The sequence below is a fragment of the Nymphaea colorata genome, chromosome 3, assembly GCF_008831285.2.
Source record: "Nymphaea colorata isolate Beijing-Zhang1983 chromosome 3, ASM883128v2, whole genome shotgun sequence".
NCBI classification, from domain to species: Eukaryota; Viridiplantae; Streptophyta; class Magnoliopsida; order Nymphaeales; family Nymphaeaceae; genus Nymphaea; species Nymphaea colorata.
Genome location: NC_045140.1, coordinates 13,268,438 through 13,294,376, shown reverse-complemented (window position 1 = coordinate 13,294,376; position 25,939 = coordinate 13,268,438). Strand labels below are relative to the sequence as shown.

Below are 25,939 nucleotides of genomic sequence, written 5' to 3'. Positions count from 1 at the left end.
GATAAAATTACAGTACCTAAATTTGAAAGGCAATCATAAAACAATGGCACGGCAACGATCACCCTTTTGAAAGCAAAAGCATGCCATACCTTGCACAGAATCAACGATGTAGTAGGAGTAGTAATGCCTCGAGTGCCCTGTCCACAACATCCCAACACCAATTTGCTACTCTTTCAATGAGCATGATGGGCAGTGTGCATGTCAACAAACCAACTGCAGCACTAACCCCTGCTGTTAAATACTCCCAATGTGGATCTTTTGGCTTTTCTTCAACGCCATTGATGGAATTGTGAGAGCCACTCTCAGTACTTGGGCATGAGAGTGCTAATGGTGGTCCAGAAAGCCTTAGGTTCCCATCAAATGAAGTAAGTAGCATTGAATGTGTCAAACTGGTTGTATTGAGGGATTCTCCCATGAACGTTCTTGTATGACAGATCCAACACAGAGAGAAAGGTGTCTCTAGTTAGCTCTTCTGGCATGCTCCCTAATAAGTTGTGAGAAAGGTCCAGTGATTCCAGTTCTCCCAAGTGTCCTAAGGTCCTAGGGATGGGACTGTTAGCTCATTTGGAAGGAAGCACTGTCAACGTCTCTATCTTGGAAAGAAATCTTCAGCAGTTTCTTTGGAAAGAAATCCTCAACAGTTAATTTTTTGGATTGAGAACATCAGAACGAGAATTGGCGTCAATCTAAATACGCCAATCTCGTCTTTCCCTTCCTTATAATTGTTGTCTTTGTTATGTAATTCCCTGATTTCTAGGGATCTTAAGATTATTGGGACCTGTATTGGAAGAAGGGGCTGTAATCCATATAAGGAGATGACTCCCACGTTATCAGTGGGTGAGAATATACAAAACAGAGCTTCCTCTGTTTTTGGTGGATGTAGGCTTTAATGCCAAACCACGTTAAAGTCTGAGTTCTTTTCTTTCTTCCTCTTCATCATCCATGAATTTCAGCATGGTATCAGAGCAATGAATATTCGATGATCTCTCCGAAACGTCGGTATTTCACAAGTGGTGCAGTTGCTGTCACGAGGGAGCAAGACTCGCTAGACAAGACATTCCAGGTGTGATTTCCTCTTGATCCAAAGTTTCAATATCATGGTTGACGCTACTAGAGACGAAGCATCCAAGGGAGCTAAGTCCACCGAACATAACAGTCTGAAAATTACCTCCACGCTCAATGGTGCTAATTATTTGAGTTGGGCGAATGCTGCTCGCTTGTTCCTTAGTGGAAGATCAAAGGCAGGATACATTAATGGAAAAATCAAAGTTCCAGCCACTACTGATCCTAAATATGATGAATGGGAAGCTGAGAACGACATGGTTATGACGTGGCTACTCAACTCTATGGAACCATCCATAGCAAACTTTTTCACATACCAAGATACCGTGTACGGAATATGGGAGGCTCTAGATGAACTTTATAGTGAACAAAATAATCTTGCTCGAGTATACCAAATACAATGTGAAATTACCAATCTCACCCTCCATGATCAAGATGTGCAGCGGTACATTGGAAGACTGAGAAGCCTATATGATGAGCTCCTCCAATACCGGCCTGCAACTTCTGATCCAACCATCTATAAACAGCGATTTGAAGAAGATCAAATTTTCAAGGTCCTCGCTGGATTGAGTGAGGACTATGAATCCTTAAGGACTCAAATCCTCAACACTATGCCGCTGCCCAAATTCAATGTTGTTTGTCAAATGATTCAAAGAGAGGTGTCAAGGCGAAGAGTCATGAGCACCCTTCCTAAAACAGATTCCATAGGAGACAGCCAAGAAAAAATGGCATGCCTCTCACAATCGGGCACCATTCAAGGCATACAAAGGTACCATTCGAACACACTGAAAACTCGCAGCAAACTTAAGTGTACTCGCTGCAGGAAATTGGGCGACACGCGACCGCTGCTGGGAACTCGTGGGATGACTAGGGAAGGAAAAGGGATCCTCTTCAATCCCAGACAAAGACGTAAATCTTGCAAACTTTGTCACCAAAGAGGACCTGGAAAAATTTTTTCAGAAATTCTCAAAAACAAATCTAGTATCTTCCCACCCAGTGGGTGACATCCCTGAAGGTAAGCCATGTGCCTTGATGACTGCCACTAATAATAAATCTTGGATAGTTGATTCTGGTGCTACTGATCACATGACTAATATCCCACAAGACTTGCCGATCTAAATAAGGATCTTCATCATTCTGTTTTTTCTGCTGATGGGTCATCTATAGAAGTTGCCGGCATTGAAAAAACAACATTTTTTGAAAAACATATTGGCTCTACTTTACTTGTTCCCAAACTCGCTGTCAATCTTATGTCTGTTAGCAAAATCACTCAAGATTAGGATTGTCCTGTTATTTTTTCCAAAAAGGACGTAACGTTTCAGGACCCGAGCACGAAGAAAGTGATTGGTAAAGGCCGATGCCATGGTGACCTCTACGTTGTAGACACCAACAGTTTGAGTTTCTTCACAAAATCAAGATTAACTCAAAGGATGGACTATCAAATTTGGCATGCTCGATTAGGCCACATATGCGATCGGAATCTCAGTCGTCTTATTCCTTCCCTCACTATTGAAGATAATAAAGTGTGTGATGCATGTGAATTTGTAAAGTTTACACGCCTTCCTTTTCAGCCCACTCATGCTGGAAAAGCTTTCGATCTGATCCACTCGGATGTCTGGGGACCTGCTCCAGAGGACTCTCGTGCTGGTTTTAAGTACTGTGTCTCTTTCATTGATGATATGACTCGTGTAACTTGGATTTATTTTCTCAAAAATAAAAGTGAGGTGCCAAAAATCTTTGAAGAATTCTATGATTTCATTCTTACTCAATATGGTGCTAAGATTAAAATGCTTCGCTCTGACAATAGTGGTGATTGAAGAACTTTATGAGGAAACATGGGATACAACCTCAATATACATGCGTCGGGACACCTCAGCAAAACGACACGACAGAAAGGAAAAATCAGCAACTTCTAAATATAGCACGGGCTCTTATGATGCACATGAATGTACCCCCGATGTTTTGGAGCGAAGTCATAGGGACAGCGTGTTATATATCCAATCGAGTTCCAAATTCTAGCATCGATGGAAAAAATCCACTTGAATTTCTTCTCAACAAGCCTCTCTCAATCAAACACCTCAGGATATTTGGGTGCAAGTGTTACGTACATGTGCAAGAAAAATTTAGAAATAAACTTCAGAGTCGTGCCATCAAGTATATTTTTTTGGGGTGCTCAAGCAAGAAGAGAGGGTATCGTTGTTTTGACCCTCTCTCTAAATGCATGATTGTTTCTCGAGATGTAAAGTTCTATGAGAATGAACACTTCTTTGACAGTTGCATACAGGGGGAGGGAAATGACAAAAACTCTGCTGAAAATGGTGATGACGACATTCCATGACCACTGGCAGACATCTTCAGGAGACAAACGTCTCCATGTCAAACAGGGACTATCCACTTTTCCAATGACAACAGCAGCCCTGAAAGTACTACTTTGGAGGAGGGCGAAGTCACCACCAACGTTGAACCTCAACCAGGACTAAGACGTTCTTCTAGAGTAACTCGGCCTCCATCGAAGTTAAGTGATTACTATACTTACTTATCTGCTGACAGTCTTCATTCAATAGAAAATTATCTCTCGTTTGAAGCTCTCTCTCATCTTCTAGAGTAACTCGGCCTTCATCCAAGTTCAGTGATTACTATACTTACTTATCTGCTGACAATCTTCATTCAATAGAAAATTATCTCTTGTTTGAAGCTCTCTCTCATAACTACAAGTCATACATTCTTGCCACTTATGGGCATCAAGAGCCAAGAAACTTTAATGAAGCTAGTGTAGACTTACGATGGAGGGCAGCCATGGAATAAGAAATCAAGGCACTTGAAAAGAATCATACTTGGGATCTTGTTCCTCTACCAGATGGAAAAAAATTGGTAGGATGTAAATGGATCTACAAAATAAAGTTCAAGAGTAATAGAGAAGCTGAGCGATATAAGGCGCGCCTCGTTGCAAAGGGCTTCACTCAGATAGAAGGAATCGATTACAATGAAACCTTTGCTCCAGTAGCAAAAATGAACACGGTGAGAGCACTCCTTGCAGTTGCATCTACAAAAAGATGTAAAAAATGCGTTTCTCCATGGCGAATTAGAAGAAGTCTACATGAAAGCCCCACAAGAAATTAACTGTCAATCTGGACATGTTTGCAAACTAAGGAAAGTTTTCTACGGATTAAAGCAATCACCTCGTGCCTGGTTCGCTCGTTTAAGGACAGCACTCATCAAGTATGGGTTTCAGCAAAGTTCTGCCGATTACACCATGTTCACATTCACTAGAAAAACCAAGGCAACCATTTTGCTTGTGTACGTAGATGATACCATTATTACTGGAGATGATTTTGAGACCATGCAGTTTATAAAGAAATTTTCAAATAGTGAGTTTGAAATCAAAGACCTTGGTCTCTTTCGGTACTTCCTTGGAATAGAAGTGACTCACTTAGACAAAGGAATTTTTATATGTCAAAATACATAATTGATCTCCTGAAAGACACTGGATATCTTGGAGCTAAGCCTGCAAATACGCCCCTTGAGATGAACTGCAAACTAAGGAAAGAAGATTGTGATATTGTCAAAAACAAAGAAAGTTTTCAAAAACTAGTTGGAAAACTTATATATTTGACTGTTACATGGCCTGACATCATGTATGCTGTTAGTGTAATTAGCCAATTCATGCACCAGCCGAGATCCCATCATATTGAAGCAGCTCATCGGATCCTAAGGAATCTAAAAGGGACACAAGGAAAGGGAATCTTAATGAGACGAGATCAACCTCATCATCTTCTTGGCTATTTTGATGCAGACTGGGCTGGAGACCCAAATGACAGACGATCAACATCAGGTTTCTGTACATTTATTGGAAAAAATTTGATCACTTGGCGAAGTAAAAAGCAAGCCGTTGTAGCTCGATCCAGTGTTGAGGCTGAATACCGAGCTATGGCCCTATGTACATGTGAATTGATTTGGCTTAAGTCCCTCCTTAAGGACATGAAGGTTGAAATTCACTCCTCAACGGAACTTAAGTGCGACAACATGGCTGCTATTCATATTGGCACGAACCCCGTATTCCATGAACGAACCAAACATATCGAAGTTGGCTGCCATTTTGTTCGAGAAAAAATTCAAGATGGCACCATTACAACTTCTCACGTCAGAAGTGAATACCAACTCGCGGACATCTTCACAAAAAGTTTGGGGAAAGAAAGACATAGGACGATTGTGGACAAGTTGGGGCAGACTGATGTTTGCCTACCAACTTTAGGGGTAGTTTGTTAGCGCATTTGGAAGGAAGCACTGTCAACGTCTCTACCTTGGAAAGAAATCTTCAGCAGTTTCTTTGAAAAGAAATCCTCAACAGTTAATTTTTTGGATTGAGGACATCAGAACGAGAATTGGCATCAATCTAATTCTGCCAATCTCGTCTTTCCCTTCCTTATAATTGTTGCCTTTGTTATGTAATTCCCTGAATTCCAGGGATCTTAAGATTGTTGGGACCTGTATTGGAAGAAGGGGCTGTAATCCATATAAGGAGATGACTCCACTCCCACGTTATCAGTGGGTGAGAATATACAAAAGAGAGACAAAACAGAGCTTCCTCTGTTTTCCGTGGATGTAGGCTTCAATGCCAAACCACGTTAAAATCTGAGTTCTTTTCTTTCTTCCTCTTCTTCATCCATGAATTTCAACAGGGACCGTACAAGTTGTTTCGTGATAATACAAGAATAAAGGCCCTTCAATGCACCTATCTCTTCAGGAATTTTCCCAACAAATAGATTGTCGAACATCTCAAAATGCCCGTCTTGGGTTTGCCCCTTTATGTTTAATAGCAGCTCTTCTCCATATACAAAATTATATTTGTATTGTAACTTCTTGTTCGTCATGGAAGTAAAACTTTGAAAAAGACTCAGTGGGGAGATGTCCAATCAATTGATTTCCAGACATTTGTAAGGAAGAAAACCCATGTTTGGAGGATCCAATAGAGCCATATAGTTTGTTGAAACGTAGCTCCAACACATTTAAGTGTTCCAAAACGCCAAGCCACAAGGGGGAAATGTCACTCAGTTCATTGCCACCCAAATGTTATCTCTAGTCCACTGGAAATATTAGAAAGACATCTTGGAATTAAGATGAGCCCTTTTAAAGATGTAATGGAATTAGGCACATCTGGAATTAGCCATGAAGCTCGTTATTGCTCAAGTCCGACAAATGTAGATCAAAACATGTGAGCCAACTATCTGGCAAGCTACACGTGAGTCTATTATGTGACAGGTCGAGGGCGTAAAGGTAATCACTACTGCAGTTATAGAATAGTTTTGCTTTTTTGCCAGTTAATTGGTTACCCTTTATTATAAGTTACCCCTCTTGGAGTCGGTCTCTGCAGTTGATTCTCACTAAGGTCCAGCATGTTCAAGTTGGTCATGCAATATGGTATGGTACCTGATAGGTTATTTCTTGATAGGTCTAGAAACTTCAATTCAAGTTCACCACAAATGAGCCCTCTTGGAATTTGTCCCTGAAGTTGGTTCTCACTAAGGCCCAACTTTTCTAACTTGGTCAAGTTGGTAATGCAATCCAGTATGGTACCAGAGAGGTTAATTTCCTGATAGGTCTAGAAACTCCAGTTCGAACATATGGGAACAGAATACTGGCATAATTGCTCCTGTGAGATTATTGTTTAACAAAATTATGAACTTAAGTCTATTGGATGGGGACTGATGTCTGAACCTCAAGCCAACGCTGGAGTTCACTGAAGGAGTTCACTGAATCACTAACATTGATTGCTTCCTCGAATCCATCCAAATTATTATGGAGACAAATCCAATCATTGAAGGTTTGGAAGGCCCCAAACCCATGGCATTTTCCCATTTATATTATTGGATGAAAGATCTAGGTTTGTAAGGCTCTTTACACTTGGAAGATCAAAGGAAACTCCCCCTTGATGTAGCAGTCACTTAGACCTAACCTTTCTAGATGTAGAAACGTTGCAACTTGATCACTGACATTCTGTACTACTTCCTCGAAACCCATCGAGCTTGTTATGAGACAAATCTAACATTTTTGAAGGTTCGGTAGACCCCACACCCATGTCGGTATTTTCCTGCTTACATTATTGTATGAAAGCTGTAGTTCTTTAAGGCACTTTGCACTTTGGAGGATCCAAGGAAGCTCCCCCTTGATTTTGCAAAATAACTCAATTAAGATGTGGAAACATGGCAGCTTGATGGTCAAAAGTACCAACTTTAGGCATTTCAACATTCAATTCATTAAAAGAAAGGGACAAATAAAAAAGTTTTTTCAAGTTTTGAAATGAGGAGAACTTGATGGTGCGACTAAATGTATTTGATGCAAGATCCAATTCTTCAATTTGTGACAAGTTGCTTATCGAAGAAGGTATCCTCCCATCCAACATATTATGAGAGAGATCAACTTTCCTTAATGCAGAAAATCCACTTCTAAAATCAAGGAGTGAAACCATTAAACATGTTGTTGAGGTCCAATGACTGTAAGGTGGCCTGGTCTGGTAGAAAATGAGGGAATTTCTCCGCTTAAATGGTTGAAGCTAAGGTTCAAAAAGGTTAGATTGGAAAATTTTATGAAGGATTCAGGAATGAGACCATGGAATCCGAAATCTGAGAGCCCGAGATAGGTCAAGTCAATGAGTTCCGACAACCTTGATGGGAGCCCACCGCTAAATGAATTGCTGGTGGAGGCGGCGAAGCTCGAATAAGGAAGGGTCTAGCTTACTTACCTGCACTTCGGAATCATAAAGGTGGAGGTTAGTGACCATGCCACTAGTGTGTTCGCAAGAAACTCCCTCCCGCATACAACAATCAGATCCATTCTGCCATGTAGTTATGCATGTACGCGACTCGAGACATAGACCTTGCTTGAATCATAGGACGGCCAACCTTTGATTGTGGAGGCAGGGTCCTCTTGCACCTATTGCCACATGACCTTCTCCTCCATAGAGTAACAAGAAGGTGCTACAAAATGCTATGACAATAACGATGCAAGGCCAAAAAGGAAGAGGAGGAGCACGATATTCCATCAGCTTGACGCTCTCATGAATTAAGGTGGGTGCTAGAGAGTATTATTGTTGGTGGATTTGGCTGCAAATGAGGAGGATTAGGAGGATGGGCTTAAGTAAAGACCCAGGGAATAAATGACTGAATTAACTCATGTTGTCAAGTAAAAGAATGACACAACCTGAAGTATGATTCATGGAGGATGTCATCGCGTGGCGTATGGAGCAGCTTCCAGTTCTGTCTCAGGCCAATTCGGCTGCTTGTATTCGCTACAAGCAAATATCTTAGCTTGGCCTTCCAGTAGTCATTGGTAAGGCAAAATTTTTCCTTTTACTTTTTCTTCTTCTTTTTTTTTGGTCATATCAAAGGAACCCTATTCTTTTTCACTTCATCTTTCTTTAAATTCTAATTGGTCCAGTTTCATAATACCTGTGTTGGATCTGTGTACAATCTTTGGTTTCCCGGTCATTAGATTGGGAGCACATGGAATGTGTTGCATGGATTGAGATATATGCCTGGACCTTCCTACCATCTATATACTTATCAATTTCATTAATCCAAGTTACTACTAGTTAAGCATATTAATTGTCTTGAGTTAATCTGCCTTCGATATATGCCATTCAAGGTAAGATTATGATTGAAAGAAAGATCAAGTGGGACAGTGTGCCTACCACGAACGATGGGGCAACCCGTACCTATCATGAACCATAGGGCAATCAGCATGTCTCAGGCATAATGCTGACACAAGTGTCTTGCATGAAAATGACTCCGACTCAAAAGCCTTGCATGAAAATGATAACATGATTAACGCTTGAGCCCTAACATTGAACTATATCTCTGCATGTTAAAATGACAAAAAATGCCTTCGATGGTAAAAAAGTCATACCCCCTTCCAAGGGAAAGGCACAGACAACATGGAAATGTGGAACAAAATGCACTTGAAGCATCCACTGGACATCAACATCCTTAAGTCTTACGTGATAATGAAGGATGGTAATGACTAGCACCACGTCTAGACATAAAAAAGCAGACATGGTACTTTGCAAGAATGGAGGAAAGGTGAAGACTTCAGCTTTCAGGATGAGATGAAATACTGCTCATGCTGACCCAAAAGTATGATATTACTATTTTTTTAAAAAAAATGATTTAAAAGCTTGCATTTCTGGTATAATTTTAAATCCAGATCTCAAGTTTCCACTTAATATCTACACCATCTCAGCCTGCTCACATCATATCCGCTCAGAACTGATGAAATAATTCATCAAAGAGAGCAAACGAAATGCATGTGCTAAGGAAGGGATGTGCTATTTGTTGGCCATAACGGAAAAGAACTGCTGCCAGAATGAACATGTATTTGAGTCGTTTGAGTTAGGTGCGTTCGTCCATTTAACAGCTTCAACTTAATGCTCGTCTCTTAAAATTTTGAAACAAGATCCGTATCCAACAGGAGTGAGATCAAAACCTCCCATGTTGTCAGATCACAAAGTAGACTCATGCAATTCGCAGTCCAATTTGGATACAGATCTACTGCTCGACATATTGGATTCAGACCAACCCATGAGCTACCCAAGTAAATGAGTAATTTTTTAGTAACCAACCTAAATAAAAGGACAACTCATTTACCTTCACCAACGTATCATTTCCGGCATCGTAAGTACTCCTTGATGACATTTCAGGAAATGTTTATTAGGAAAAACTTCACCGAAAAGAACAGGAACGAATTATTTAGGTTTTCAGCCGAGTGAAGGAACAAGAACCGAAGCTCACTTCACAGACTTGGGACCCAGACAAAGCAGTTGGCTTGGAACTGCCATGTTACAGAAGGTCAACAGTTCAATAGCCAGGGCGTGGGTGCAAGTTAATGAAGTCTACCTAGACCCAGATCACCAATATAAGAACCGTGTATCCGCCATCTCCGTCCAACCCAGTCCGAGCCCAGTCGAACTGAAAGGTAAGCATTCATGCGCAAGAATCATGAAAAGTCACCAGCACCACAAAGCATAAAAAAGATTGGCTTAACTGAACCTGCCTAAATTGACAATGTTTATCTTTCATGTCCAAATATTCGTAGACATGAAATCACCTGATCAACTAAATTATTTTTAAGCAGTGAAGTCTGGGAAAAGGAACATTATTTAAAAGAAATAACTTGACAGATAGCTTGAATAAGCCACTACATCTACCCAATCCGGGAAGGCCCCCTTCAATTTCCTCGTAGCATCACCCAGGTATTGGTCCGCCACTGCAAGATCTACCCTCAAACTTTCTGAACTGTTAGCCTGCAAGACATGCCATTCCATCGATTAAATATCACTACATAGAAAACATACTTCTCCATGCTCTCTCGCTTAGTCTAACCTTGTATATGTGATCTGATGACTGAATTAATGGAAAACGTACATCCTAAGTAGGGCACTTTTCATGCTCAGGTAAAATCCGACTATTAATGTTTCATGGGTTTTTTTTTCTGAATTTTTGGATTATCTCAGAGTAGTAATTATTTTTAAATTACGAAATAGGGAAGTGTTTAACCAATAACACTATTTCTCTGATTTAAGTACACCGAATAATCACTTGAAAATCCTAATGAATTTTTTATTTTCTTAGATCCACTTCTTACTTTTTTAGTACTAATATTGTTTTCTTCATTTAAATAAAGACCAAAAACTTTGCGGCATCCATGTATATGAGAGATGGAGGGGGGGAAGAGAGAGAGAGAGAGAGAGAGAGAGAGAGAGAGCAAATGTTGGTAGAAAGGGGAAAAAAATATATGTGAAGGTCAGCTGTTACCTCCAACCAAAATGTCCAGTTCTGGTCACCTCTACCGCTCAATCTACAGATGTACGATGGCGGTCCACCGTTTATTCTCTCCGGATCTGCACAGGTTTCCAGTGGTTATGCCGGTGTATCAGTATGATGTGTAAAACCAAGCATCAACTCACCAGGTACAGTATTGTCTGCAAATGACCACCTTGATAATGGACCTGTGATGTTCAAGACAGAAACCCAAACCTCCTGCAGAGACCTGAAAATAAATAAAACAAGTCACACATGCCAATGCTTGGATATGACTAGAGGAATGCTGAGTCAGCTGACAATGAAATGGAGCAAAACTTACCCTAAATAAAGTTCGAGGTAGATCCTCCTGGATACAGGATTATAATGCTCTGTTGGCTTGTTGCTGAATAAATATGGCAAATGTGTGTAGTGCTTAAAGATGTTATCTTCCTTTGTATGAAACTTGACACCTCCATAAAGTAAATAGGATACAGGAAAAAGTGCCTAGGCAAGGGAAACAAGAGTATTCATCTTCCATTAGTTTGGAACACAACAATCAGATTTTCTCTGACTTTCTGTAACTTGTGTGTGTTCTCTTTTTCCTTAGAAGAAGAAACACCCAATATGAAGGACAACAAAGAACTGATGATTAGCAAGAGATAGTCAGAACATAAGCTTAGCAACAAATTTTGTCAAAAGAATAAGCCGAGCAACAATACATCCTGCAGTTTTGTAACTAAATCGATAGCCACAACATGCAAAACAAAATTTTTGATCAAAAGAGTGACCAACATCAATCACCACTCAGCATAAGTGCCAGAGAAATCTACTGAATAAGTGAATGGTGGTATGCTAAAAACTTCATTCAGGAAGTTTTTATGGCTTACCAATATTATGATATTCTCTACAAAATATTATCTCTTTCCATCCCTGTTCTCACCTTGCCAGCTAAATGATCTCATTTGATTCATTTTGAAGACGAATTTTCTAGCCAAACAACTCACTCATTTATAGGTTCACTGTGGAAAACAAGATCAGATCTCAGGGAGATAAGAACTGAAAAAATTCAAAATAGATGAAAAGCACAAGATTGACATCCTAACTGGACTACCTTTTGACAAGAAAGTGAAAATAATTTTATTGTCTAGAACATTACACAAATATCATTCTTGGGTTTTTATTGGCGAGGTTCTTCTCAGGCATCAAACAGGAAGGTAATTTTCTCTAGAAATTCAGGAAGGTAAAATTTTTACTGATTTTCTTACAAAAAACATTGCTCAACATCCAAATTAAAATATTGAGAGAAACATAAAAAAAAAACATTCAAAATATACTAGAAACCAATTTTGTCTGACAAAGAGAAAAACAAAAACATAAGCGAGAAGACACATTTTTATTTTGGCAACTTTTTAAACACCGTCACGATTTGTCCAACTTTTTTTATTTCCCTTTTTCACGTTTTTTTTAAGAAACAGGCAATATCTGTGACAATAGTTTCAAACGTGCCAATGTAAAATACTAAGGGAGATGAATTTCCAAAACATTTAAGCACTTTGATCAGCATGGATTCAGTTACAGACGAACAAACCTTAGATTCTTTCGGTTTGATATAAATATTTCTCAATCAGAAAGTCATCCAGAAACTTATCAAGAAGTTGCAAAAGCCGTCAAAACAAGCAAATAAGCAGGTTATGGAGAGGTGAGGAATTAAAGCTGCTATAGTTGTTAAAGCTAGTTTCAGTATAAGGAATATGCTTAAGGACTTTCATGCTATTTTTTCCACTGTTTCTTCCATACATACAATAGATTGTTGGTTCAGGTCCTAGATAAAACATAATTTTGAGATTGTAGTATCACTGTTAGTGTTGAGGACATGAAAACAATTAAATATCAAAGAAGGACATCAGATAATAGGATTGTCCATTATTTTGTTGACCACAAGAAAGACACTGTCAGCAAAATATATTAAAAATTCACAAAAGATTCAAAATCCGCAGATACTATTTAAAAAATATAACAATTATGAACATAAAAATACTAGACTTGTGCCTCTGGTAGAGATGTGCATCATCCAAGTCATCAGTTTCTATTAGCGTATCCATAAATATTAACTTGTGAATATCAAGAACAAGGATCATACCACTAATTCATCTTGGTTAGATGGAAAAGAATTTTCTGCAGAAAGCTGTGACCCAACCTCTAACAGATTTGCTGCTTTAGGTGAATATTTGAAAAGGAAGGGCAATGAATTGGAATCTACAACAGCAAAATCATAGCTCGAGTCCTCTACTCTATTCACATCTGCCAAGTTCACATGCACAAAAATCAACAACTACAGTATCTACAAAGCTGTACTAATTTCAACACTGCATTTTTTACAACATTTATGAACAAAAAAGAAAATGCAAGCTTTTGTAATATATACTGCCCTTCCAAATTCCTTCACCATCCAAAATTTACCCCAACCAATCATTATCCATAGAGAAAAAAGAACACCCATAAGAACAATCGCCCTCATGAAGAAAGTTAACATGATAAGTGGTAGAACCTGCTCCACTGGTAATTTACAACCTCAAACTGATGGATCCAACATCTCTCACTCCCTTTCCCTTCTGGAACATGGATAGCTGGTAAGATATTGAGAAGAGTAGTGAAAGGAAAATATGGGATTAGAATGCCCATATCTTTCACATGCCAGAAGCAATGTAATGATAAGCCAAGGTGATTAAATTTACTAAAACTGACATGGAAAGGCAAGTAGACATTCTGCAAAGTTCCAACTTTACGAATTTCAGAACATATTTTCCGGAAGATAGGAAATTGTCCAATAGCAGACTAACGTGTCTGCATATATAAAGACCAAACTGCACAATGGATGAACCCTGACAGATCTTAAAATATGAATATTAGGAACATCAGTTATGCACCTTTGGTCTATCATTTAATACTTAAACCAACAAATATACCGAAAGGCATCAAGAATATTAGTGGTGCAACTTGAATCTAATCATCCAATTTGAATCAACATATATTACAAAAAATAATTACAAAATTTAAAATGGAAAGCTTTTAAGAGAAATTGAAGAGGACAAGAGAAAAAGTAAGAATAAACAGTAGTATTTACTCCAGAAGATGATTATGTAACAAGTTGAAACATCTAGATAAACAGGGATGGCTAATACTAAACAACATGCAGAAGCAATTAACACCAGACCTGCAGTTTTATATGTATGCTGGAGCACAACTCTTTTTGGTGCACTGGTACTGTAAGGAAAGAACTGTGATGACAATGCCATGGCAGCAACACTTAAATGCAAGCAGCATTGGATGACAAATGATCTGGCCAGCAAATGGCCAATGAGGGGAACTAGCGGACCCATGCACCACCCAGTGACTACACCAATCGTAGCTGCAATTATGACATCTGGTACAAAATACCCTGCAAGCATTTTTAACACCATATACCACAAGTTAGCATTTTGTAAACCCATGCTAATTGAAGATCTTAGTGCACATGGGATCTGAGGAGGAGATTGTTTGGCCAAATCATGAGGTGGGCTGTATGAAAAGGAAGGATATCTTCGATCAGGACCAGTTGATCCTATGAGGAGGTGGGTGTGGCTGAATGATGCTTTGCCTTGCGCTAGATTGAATTTGTATATGGCTTTACAGGGAAAATTGTTAGACATAGAACAGGCTTCAGAATTGGTTTCAAATTGGCAAATAGGCATCATTTATGTGGCCAGGTGGAGTCGTCCGTATCTCATGTGTTTGTTGAATGAAGAGCAACAGTTTCATTGAGGAAATTTATAGTAAGAAAGTTTGATGTCTGGGTGTAGTTGAGAGGGCCGCTTCATGTTATTTTCATTTGGTGGTGGAATTTAACTTTCATGGATGGCAGTTACGTTTTCCAGTAGTGGTGTGGAGCTTATGGAAAGATAGAAATGGTAGGCCCATGGTTCCTGTAATAGTGTTGTGTCTGCGATAAAGAAATTTCTATGGAATGAAATTATGACAAGTGCTGTTTGGAACAGGAGATATGAGAGGGAGATCTTATCTTGGCTGAAGGCCACGGCCTATGATTAATGGTTATGTGACAAGTATTCAGTCAATATGTAGATGGAAGAAATGCAATCAAAGAATTGCATAATGGTGAAGCAGGTTGAGGAGAGCCATGCACTTGTTGGAGTCAGTTTTTTGCCTGAAAAAGGAAGCGAAGAATCTTATGATTGGGCTTCTGAGCAATTTTTTGGGATTTAGTAGCCAAGGTAGAGCTATGCTGGCCCTTTAAGTTGGCATGGGTCACAGGAAGTCATCGACCTTTCAGATGTGAATTATAACCTGTGCTCTTCTCGGGAATGGGTGATCTTATGAAGGCTGAAATCATTATATGTTGATTGTATTTTTCTTGTTGTTCCATTCTTAAAGTTGGGAAGCCCTATCCCCTAGCAAATTTGCATCGGAAGATGTTAGTACACAGATATAGTAATTAAGTGATAAAGTTCTCAAAGCAATATAGATTGTGTCATATAATACCATCAGAGTGCCCAAAGGTAATATTGCCATTGGCTAGACTCCTTAAACCAATTACCATCTATGGAACTATTTGACAAGTTTCCCTACACCTACTTTTTTCTTATTGCAGATGACAAATTATCGTTACTAGTCTAAGCATTGATGGAACTGACCGTATGGAGGAGGAAGAGAACCCATCATGCCCATCTTCTCAATCAAAAATTGGACAAGGAATCCACCAAAGTATACACTATATAGTAACAACGGAATCAAGGTAATAACATATCCTGCCAGTGACCTGACAATTTCCAAAATGTCCAAGGTTAGGTTATATTGATCTGATAAATTGTATAAACATTTAATATTAAACCAAATAAATTGCTGAAAATCAAAACATGCAATCACAAGGGATAGAAATGCCTACCCACCAGATATACACAAATGCAGGAGCATGTTCCATTGTCTATGCATGAATCCTTACATAGGCACACAAGCATCTTAAGGTTCGTTTTTTAGTGAAAAATCTTATTTTCACTTTGTTAGATTAATATTGTTCTAAACCAATTGAAGTTCTAAGTGTGAATGCAATGGCAATGGTGATGGAAACAGTGGTAATGGTGGCTTAAGACATGGTACCTATGACAGTGATGATGAAGAATTGGCTATTAACAGCTGCAACTAAAATGGCAGTGGTGCACAACAACAAGACTGGCTGTTCTCAATTCTCATGTGGTGAAAATGATGGTAATGAGAATTAGACTGAAAATGAAAAAACTTAAAAGGACCAAACAAGTTCATGACAGTTTTAACATCAAGTAGAATTAAACATTATACTTTCCTAACTGAAAAATTAAAAAGCAAGAAAATATGAAAAATTCAAAAAAAACTGATAAATAAGCAACAAATTATATGACATGATAAGGGAAATCAGTCTCTAATCATCAAGAATATGAGTTAAGTGCAAAATGAATGAAGGCAAAAGAATTATGTGGATAAGTTAGTGGGATAGAAGAGCAACCCCTTAAGGTAGACAATGCAAAAAGCAAAGAAAAGTGGCCCCTAATGAAAAAGCATGCAGGGTTGATCCATTTGAAGTGGATCCTGGAGGAGATCCATTTTCTGTGTTTGCTTTCTTCTTAGATTTATGCCTCAGATCCAACAATCCAAATTTACTAGGAAGCATTATTTAAAGGCACGTGTGATTCATTTGAGATTAGTGAAGAATGACTAATCAAAACCCTAAGCTTATTTTGTTATTTCATCATACTTTCTTTCTTACTTTCGTTTGTTTTTACTTCTTGTTTTTCGTTCAGTTCATTCAACAATGGGGGTTACAGTGAGGACTTCGAATAATTGTGTCAGATTGGAACAGAGCCTGAAATTCTTCTATCTTCAACAATGCTTGAACATTTAAGGTACAATTCTTTTGTGGTTAAAGAAACAGGAAAAAAAAACACAAAGGCAAATGCACATTCGAGTGATGTAGATCTGATGGTGCGACTACTGAGTAGAATGCAAACATAAAAAAGAATTGCATGTATGAGTAAAGATCTCGTTGAGTGCACAAAGAAGGATGGATCCAATGCTGCAAGTGAAAACAGTTATTCAACAGATTTAGGATCTGAGAATCGAACTATACCTCCAATACTCACAACAAATACACCGACAAACAGTGAGGGGGACTCATAAGCAGCAAGTTCCCTCCCACATGGCAGGCCGGAACTAGTGGGCACCACCTCCTGGAACCTCATTGAAAGACGGTTGGTGGGTGTTCACACCCCTCCCACGCGAAGCAGTAAAAAATTGGAATTGATTTGGAAAATTTCTAAGAAAAATGGATCTGCCCATTGGTACAAGGTCCAGCCATTCCTACCACCTTTAACAGGGGTAACCGGACCAAGGTCTAAGATTTCTCAATTGTATAAGTCATTTGATTGATTGGTCCACCTATATAATTGTGAAGGAACTGCATTTGATTTTGAAGTTTTATTTTGAACTTGATTGGAGATTTGGAACTTTTGACAATCGAAGATTTGAGAATTGGATTTGGATTTGGATTTGGATTTGATTGAAAATTCTTTTGAATTCCAGTAATTGATTGAATTGGAATTATTGATTTAATCCCAGAATTGGATTGACTGAAATTGGAAAATTGGGAATTTTTGGAAATTGAAGGTTTAGATTCTAAATGGATTTGAAATGGATTTTTGAACTTCTTTTGAAGTTTGAAATCATTTAATATAACAGCCATTGTTACAGGTAAAGATGGAAAATGCAAACAAGACTTTACATTCCAATAGCATGTTGAGAGGTTAAAATCAGTCCTCTGATGAGAGTTACCTGAGCGAGTTTTGCCCAAAACTTCTGATAGAAAGGCGATGTGAAATCCAACCCATGAACATAAATATAGATATCATAAGTGTCAAAAAACCACCATGAAGCCCAAAGGCTTGATAAGCCTACAGGTGAAGACAACAAGTAATGATTGAATATGGAATTGCTGGACAATTTATGCTAGAAATATCATGGAAAGGTGGAGAATAACAAATTAGGTTAACAGAACAACTGGCAGACTCAATAAAAAAGCAACATATGTACCTAGAGAACAACACCTGTTTTGCAAGAGAGAATAGTCAGAAAATTCAAAAAATAAACAAGATTTTTGTTGCCCATTATTTAGTTAAAAAAGTAGAGTTGCATCATTAATTTTGAGAAAATAACTAAAGAAATAGAAAAAAATTACCCAAAATCAGTTATTATTCAAGGCAACTTTATGAATTTACCAATTCTTTTGGAAATAATTCAAATAAGAAAAAAAGCTGCAGCTGCATAGCAAAATCTTCAATAAAAAACAGCTTTTAGAGAACAAGAACATGAGAAAGAATACTAGTGAATGGAGCACATTAAATGAATAACCAAAATCCATATACTTGAAACCTACTTTACAGTTTAGAACAATAAATAAGAAGGCAGGAAGTCATACCGAAGTTAGAGAAGAATAATAACCAAAGGCACCCCAAAAGCGAATCGTGTTTGACAAACCCTGGAACGTAAGTACCGAAAATTATATCAAAGATGCCCATTCAGTTGTTCGACAGTAACAAATAGTTGAAGCATCTGACAAAGAAGAACTACCACCAAACGTAGTAGATAAGCCATAGTTCATTGGATATAAAGTGGCAATCTTATGGTCCAAATGCTTTTTCATTGTTCCATCCTTTTTGTCATGGGCATTAACCAGGATTTTTATTGTCCCTTTTCTCATGTTCTTGTATATAAAAAACTAGATCTTTACTTCCAGAATCCCAACAACCTTCCTTTCTCTCTTTATTTATCTCTTCATTGAACATTCAAGTAAAATTTGTCAAATAGTGGGACTGAATTTTAAAGTTCATGAACCTCCCTATGTTTCACCAATTTAGGGTAGAGAGAATGTATGTGAAGAGAAAAACCAAACAAGAAGAAGTTGAGAAAAAGAAGTAGGTGAGAGAGTGAGAGAGAAAAAAGGAAGTTGGGAATACCACTCCCAATATGAGACGGGTTGAACCCATTCCCTATAAAAATGCATGTCTGGTGACACCTTAGCATCCCTGGCCATAGGCCAACCATCAGAAGATTGGTCAGGGTGAATTGGGCATAAAACCCAAGCCATCATGTTGAGGCTGGGTAATTTAAGAGCAAGGCCCAGTCAACAGCCTATGCTCATCAATTTAACAGCATAGGATCGGACAGTTAATTTTAACCCCACAATTAGCTGGTAGACTAGGAAGGCAACAAATGGACATCTACCATCATCTTCCTTTAATCTTGAGCAACCAAAACACCTTGAGACATGTAACTTATGCATGTCTATAAGCCCAACCTACCAATTTTTACATGTCGCTAACATGAGTCCTTAGGCACTTGCCATATCATTTGGTCCTCAAATTCATAATGAAAGTATCTAAAGTTAACTACATTGTTCTTATAATACTTTGTTAGTTATATATCTTTAAACATTTCAAATCTTTGTTGCTTCATTCTTAAGCTCACAAATCAAAGGATTTTGCTTAACCTAAGGTATATCATCCATGCAAACTCTGCTATATATGCTTGCATGATCTGTATCCTACACCATGTTAAACTATATAAATAAACATATATATATATATATATATATATATATATATATTGTTGACGATGAGTCAGGTTCTTTAATATTCAAAAACCTGCCTCATCGTCAACACTCCCACTCAAGCTGGAGCATAGATATCTATCATACTTAGCTTGTTACAACACTTTGAAAACTCACTACTTGCAAGAGCTTTAGTAAAGATATCAGCAGTTTGTTCCTCAGAGACCACGTGAGTGGTAGAGATCACTCCTCCTTGAACTAAATCACGAATGTAAAGACAGTCTACTTCAATGTGCTTAGTTCTTTTGTGGAAGACCGGGTTGTTTGCAATATAGGTGGCTACCCTGTTATAACAAACATTGTCATAGGTAGTTGAACTGAAATGTCTAAGCTTTCGAGCATGGATTTAACCCACGTTAATTTTGTTGTTGTTTGGGCCATAGCCCTATATTCTGACTCTGCACTAGACCGTGAGACCACATTTTGTTTCTTGCTCCTCCAAGATATAAGATTTCCTCTTACAAAAATGCAAAACCCATTAGTACATTTTCTATCTTCAATAGATCTTGCGTAGTCTGCATCACTGCAGGCTTGGATATCTAAGGTTTTCCCTTTCTTGAATAGTAGTCCTTTGCCAGAAGAAGATTTTAAGTATTTGAGTATCACCAATGCAGCTTCCCAATGAACCTTCCTTGGTTTTTCCATAAACTGACTCAGCTTTCCCATAACAAAGCTAATATTTGGACCTGTAACTGTCACATAAAGAAGCTTTCCAATCAAAGATCTATACGTATTAGAATCTACATGCTCTTCCTGCTCATCATGTAAATGCAATCGTGGACGCATCGGAATGGTGACAAGTTTTGCCCCTAACATTCATGTTTCTTGTAATAAGTCTAAAATGTATTTTCTTTGAGAGAGAACCATTCCTTCCTTACCACGAGCCACTTCTATCCGAAGAAAATATCTCAAATGTCGAACGTCTTTTGTGACAAAGTGCTTTTGAAGAAATTCTTTGGTCTCAGATATACTTTGTTTATAGTTGCCCGTCAATATAATATCATCAACATATATTGCCAAGATAATCATTTCCAACACTGCCTTCTTAACAAACACTGAATGATCAAGAGGTGACCTCTGGAATCCACTCTGAAACAATATCAGATAGTTTAAGAAACCACGCATGGGGACTTTGTTTCAGTCCATATATGGTCTTTCTCAATTTGCACACCTTCGCACACTCCCCCTAAACCTCGAAGCTAAGTGGTTGTTGCATATAAACTATCTCCTCAAAATCGTCATACAAGAACGCATTTTTAACATCCAATTGATGCATCTGCCAGTCATAGTGAACTGCAAGAGAAATAAAGACGAATGGTCCCTAACCGAGCAACTGGTGAGAAGGTGTCAAAGAAATCAATATCATAGGTCTGAGTATATCCTTTTGCAACCAGCCGAGCTTTATAGCATTCAAGGGTCCCATCTGCATGGTATTTTACAGTAAATACCCATTTAGAGCCAACAACATCACAACCTAAAGGTGGATCAACTAGGTCCCACGTGTGGCGTTCCTGTAAAGTATGTATTTCCTCTTCCATAGCCCGATGCCAATTAGGGTCTAATAATGCTTGCTGATGACAAGTCGGAGTAGTATAAGTAGATAGAGCATTAATGAATTGTCGCACCTTGTCACTTACGTATTCAGAAGTCACGTACTGTGAAATGGGATGAATGGTGCACTAACGTTTACCCTTCCTCAAGGCAATAGGGAGATCCTGTGAGTCAAAGATAATCGAAGGTGAGAAATCAGGTACACTTACCTCAGGAGAGGATGATGGAGAAGAGCCATGTGAAAGACCCTGCCAACAAGAGTAGAGTAAAGGAGGATCTGAAAAATGACTCCAGGGTGGAGATGGACTCGGAAGGGACATAAGCGGGAAAGGTGGGATTGGCAAAGGACATTGAGGGAGATTTTCAGAGCAAGAGGTAGGTGGTTGTGGGAGGTAGGTGGTTGTGGGTAATATGGACGAGACTCAAAGAATGTGACATCTACACTGACATACTCTTTCTGGTTGAGAGGGTCAAAACATTTGTAGCCTCATTGGTTCTTAGGATAACCAATGAAGATACATTTTCGGGCTTGGGCAGCAAGTTTATCTCGCTTTGGTCTAAGAATATGAACAAAGCATGTGCATCCAAATACACGAGGGTGGAGTTTGAAACAATGGACGATTAGGGTAAAGCATTTGAATTGGAATTTTGTTACGTATAGATGAGGATGGTAGGCGATTAATGAGGTAACACGCAGTTGATATTGCATCCCCCCAAAAATAAGATGGTACATGGCTCTGTATCATGAGTGTAGAAGCAACTTGCAGCAAATGTCGGTGCTTTCTCTCTACGACACCATTCTGTTGCGAGGTATATGGATAGGTAAATTGAGGAACAATTCCATGGTTTAAGTAAAATTGTAAAAGGTTGGACGATTTGAATTCCAGAGCATTGTTAGTGTGAACAGCCTTAACAGAAAGTCCAAATTGAGTCTTTATTTCAATAATAAGATTTTGAAGGATGCATATAGCAGCAGATTGTTCCTTCAAAAGGAAAACCCAACTAACACGAGAAAAATCATCCACTACTACCAGATAATACCAAAATTTAGACCCGCTAGCAGCACGGCTAGGTCCCCACACATCGACATGAAGTAAATCAAACAGACTATGACTTGTAGGATTTAGACTCGATGAAAAACTAGTCCTAGTGTTTCCCCAAGTTGACAAGCTTCACACTAGAGGGACTCTAACACGGAAAGCTGAGGAAACAAGGAACAAAGTTTTGATACTGATGGATGCCCAAGTCTGAGATGCCACTAAAGACTAGTAGGTTTGGATGGGACTGATTTAGCAGCTGTGTCCATAGCCTCAGACAGGAAATAGACTCCCCCTCGTTCATGGCCTCCACCAATCATCCTCCCAGTCTGCAAGTCCTGAAACCAACACGAAGTAGGATAAAAAATGACTCTACAGTTTAAATCATGAGTCAGCCCTTTAACTGAGAGAAGGTGAGTGGGAAAATCAAGAGCAAACAACACATTATTCATAGTTAAACAATCAGAAATTTTCACACTGCCCCAACCGACAATGGGAGAGAATCTCCCATCTGCAAGCTTCACTTGTCTAGGTTGAGGAAAATGGTGAACCACAATGAATAAATTTGGTTGACTGCAGAAGTGCTTGGAGGCTCCAGAATCAATAATCCATGACATACTTGGATCTTGGTTCCTCCATAGTGGTGGAAAATGCAGAATCACCCACAACTGTAGGCGCTAAGGCGGAAGAGGAGCCTTTTTGAGCAAGAAATTGTTCATACTCAGATTTACTAATACTAACAGTGACCTTTTCAGCAGCAGGTTCTGTAGTATCATCTTCAACATGTGAGGCTTTTGGGATATGAGCAGAACCCTTGATCTGTGATGACTCAGAGTCTCGCATCATTGGCCGACCATGTTTATTCCAGCATCTATCTTCTAGATGTCCAAGTCTTCCACAAAACATGCATTGAAATCTACCACGTCCACCTCCTAGACCATGACCCCCTCTCCCTCTATAGAAGCCCTGTCCTCGACTTCCTAAGATGGATAAGGCCTGCCCACGGCCTCTTGGAACAGCTAGTGCTGAAGAGGGTGCATCAGTTGAGGATGGAGTAAGTGTCATCGCCAGACGACTAAGCTTGTTATAGGCTTCAGCAAAGTCTGGAATTTCAGCCTCAATCAACATTTGGGCTTTTGCCACTGCAAACTCAGGAGATAACCCAGCTAAAAATTTGGCCACCATGTGCTGCTCAAAGTGAGTTTTGTAGCATGATTGACAAGGGGACGTAGAGCTTTTAGTCTCTCATAGGCTGATTTGACTGAAGCAAAGTATTGGGCTAGATCTGAGTCACCTTGTTGGAGCTTGAGAAGTTCTTCAGCCAGCAAAATTTTGCTCATATTCTTATCGTGAGAGTAAGTTTGCTTCAGAAATTCCCACATCTGTTTGGCAAAGGTGTAATACGCAATTGGAGGAGTGATGTGTGTTTGCACGCTATTCATAATCCATGTCATAACAATATTGTTATCTTCCTCCCATGTAGAATATTTTCCAGACTTAGTTAGGGGTTCCTCCTCTTCAATAACATGTTTTTTTTTCTGTGCCCCTTAATATACATCATAAATACGTGAGACCAAATTTCATAATTTGTGCCATCCAACTTCACTGTCGACCCAAATGAAAGAAGATTCCTAGAACTTTTATAGTCTCCTTGCATATCAGTAATAGTATCTCTTTGCTCCATATTGAAGATCAAAACAGAATATATATGCTCACTTTATATGGACAGAAATGATATGTGTGTGCGGGTAGAAAAAAGAAGTCATAGAATTTTTCCTTGGTTTCCAGACGTTATTAACATAGGCAGCAGTCACACCTTTCCACACGACCCTGAACAGACAAAAGAGATTTTCCCGACAATGACTGCTGCAAAGAAAAACTTATAGACGACGGCTGCCTCAAGACTACCGCTGCTTCTATTGTTCTCACATCAACCTCTCAAACAGCAAGTCCACATCTTGTTGTTCCACAATTAGTAGTATCAACAGATCATTTCCACGATCAGCAACAAGTCTCTAGACTCTCTACGAATAGCAACAGCATCCAGCCATCTCCATCAGTTGTTGTTCCACCATCAGTCGCGTCAGACAACCATCTCCAGCAGTGTCAGCCTTCACCACGAGAAAAAGAAACTGCTATACACGTTCCACCAATGGAAACTGTTGTACACGTTCCACCAATGGAGTCCGATCACGCGTTCCACATAGGCGGGATCAGACTCCACCAACCAGCGAGCATTAGAGAAGAGGAAGAAGAAGGAGAAGAGAAGAAAGAGGAAGAAGAAGAAGACGAGAAAGCGGTCTGACAGTCACCGGAAAGAAAGTCGCTGGAAGTCTGCCAATCGCCGAAAAATAGAAGGGATCACGGCGCCGCCGCTGGCTCTGATACTATGTTGACGTGAGAGAAAGAGAGAGAAGAAAACTCGTAATTCTTGTTATTGATCTCTTACCCTAACCCTTAGGTAGTGTTTGATGGCTGGAAATATATTTCTGGAAATATATTTCTTGAAAAAATGGAATGAGAAAAATATTTCTGATTTCCAATTTTAATGTGTGTGTGATGACTGAGAAACAAATTTCCAGAAATTCTTGTTTCCCTCTTCTTTCTCCGCCTCCCTTCTTCCTCCTCCCTCTTCTTCCTCCGCCTCCCTTCTTCCTCCTCTCTCCTTCCCTTCTTCCTCCTTCTTCCTCCTCCCTCCTTCCCTTCTTCCTCCTCTCTCCTTCCCTTCTTCCTCCTTCCTCCTCCCTCCTTCCCTTCTTCCTCCTCTCTCCTTCCCTTCTTCCTCCTTCCTCCTCCCTCCTTCCCTTCTTCCTCCTCTCTCCTTCCCTTCTTCCTCCTCTCTCCTTCCCTTCTTCCTCCTTCTTCCTCCTCCCTCCTTCCCTACTTCCTCCTCTCTCCTTCCCTTCTTCCTCCTTCTTCCTCCTCCCTTCTTCCTCCTTCTTCCTCCTCCCTCATTCCCTTCTTCCTCCTCCCTCCTTCCTCCCCGTCCCTTCTTCCTCCTCCCTCCTTCCCTTCTTCCTCCCTGTCCCTTCTTCCTCCTTCTCCCTGCTTCCTCCTCCCTCCTTCCCTTCTTCCTCCTTCTCCCTGCTTCCTCCTCCCTCCTTCCCTTCTTCCTCCCCGTCCCTTCTTCCTCCTCCTCCCTCCTTCCCTTCTTCCTCCTCCCTCCTTCCCTCCTCCCTCCTTCCCTTCTTCCTCCTCCTTCCCTTCTTCCTCCTCCCTCCTTCCCTCCTCCCTCCTTCCTCCTTCCCTTCTTTCTCCCCAACGGTAAAAAAAACTGGAAAAATATTTCCAGCTCTCAGCTGGAATAATATTTCCGGAAATTTTTTTCCGTTTTGAGCCCCAACGGTAAAAAAAAAATCCTATTTGATGAAACTGGAAAAATTTTGAAAATTTGAAATAAATTTCCTATGCTACAGTAAAATTCCAGCCTATCAAACGCTACCTTACTTAAGGGAGAATTAGGGTGAACAATAGAATTACAATGTAAACCAGAAAGTTATCTAAAATTATTAAAGAACAGTCAGGTTCTTTAATATTCAAAAACCTGCCTCATCGTCAACATATATATATATATATGTCATCCGCTTAACAAAGCAGGCAGCCAACACTAGCTCTCTCTCTCTCTCTCTCTCTCTCTCTCTTTCTTTCTCTCTCTTGTACATAAGAAGGACCTTGATATCCTTGTAGGTATGCTTTTCTTCAACCATTTTTTTTTTATCAAATCATTCATCATCATGTGTTATGTACCACTAATGCACTTAGAGCATCTAGTGAGCCTCTTGAGTTTCCTATACACTTGTTAGATC

General features: G+C 39.4%; 1 protein-coding gene across 1 annotated transcript in view; it reads right to left on the bottom strand.

Moving 5' to 3' along the window:
• Window positions 1-10,076: 10,076 nt before the first annotated feature.
• Window positions 10,077-25,939, bottom strand: part of LOC116251263 (uncharacterized) — a 45,693-nt gene continuing 29,830 nt past the window's right edge. The window contains exons 13-21 of the mRNA XM_031625428.2: window positions 18,355-18,414; window positions 17,712-17,830; window positions 15,545-15,669; window positions 14,071-14,295; window positions 12,997-13,157; window positions 11,197-11,360; window positions 11,021-11,103; window positions 10,869-10,954; window positions 10,077-10,357 (exon numbers count right to left, since the gene is read on the bottom strand). Coding sequence (XP_031481288.1) covers window positions 10,214-10,357; window positions 10,869-10,954; window positions 11,021-11,103; window positions 11,197-11,360; window positions 12,997-13,157; window positions 14,071-14,295; window positions 15,545-15,669; window positions 17,712-17,830; window positions 18,355-18,414 — 1,167 coding nt within the window. The 3' untranslated portion in view covers window positions 10,077-10,213. The remainder of the gene's footprint in view (window positions 10,358-10,868; window positions 10,955-11,020; window positions 11,104-11,196; window positions 11,361-12,996; window positions 13,158-14,070; window positions 14,296-15,544; window positions 15,670-17,711; window positions 17,831-18,354; window positions 18,415-25,939) is intronic.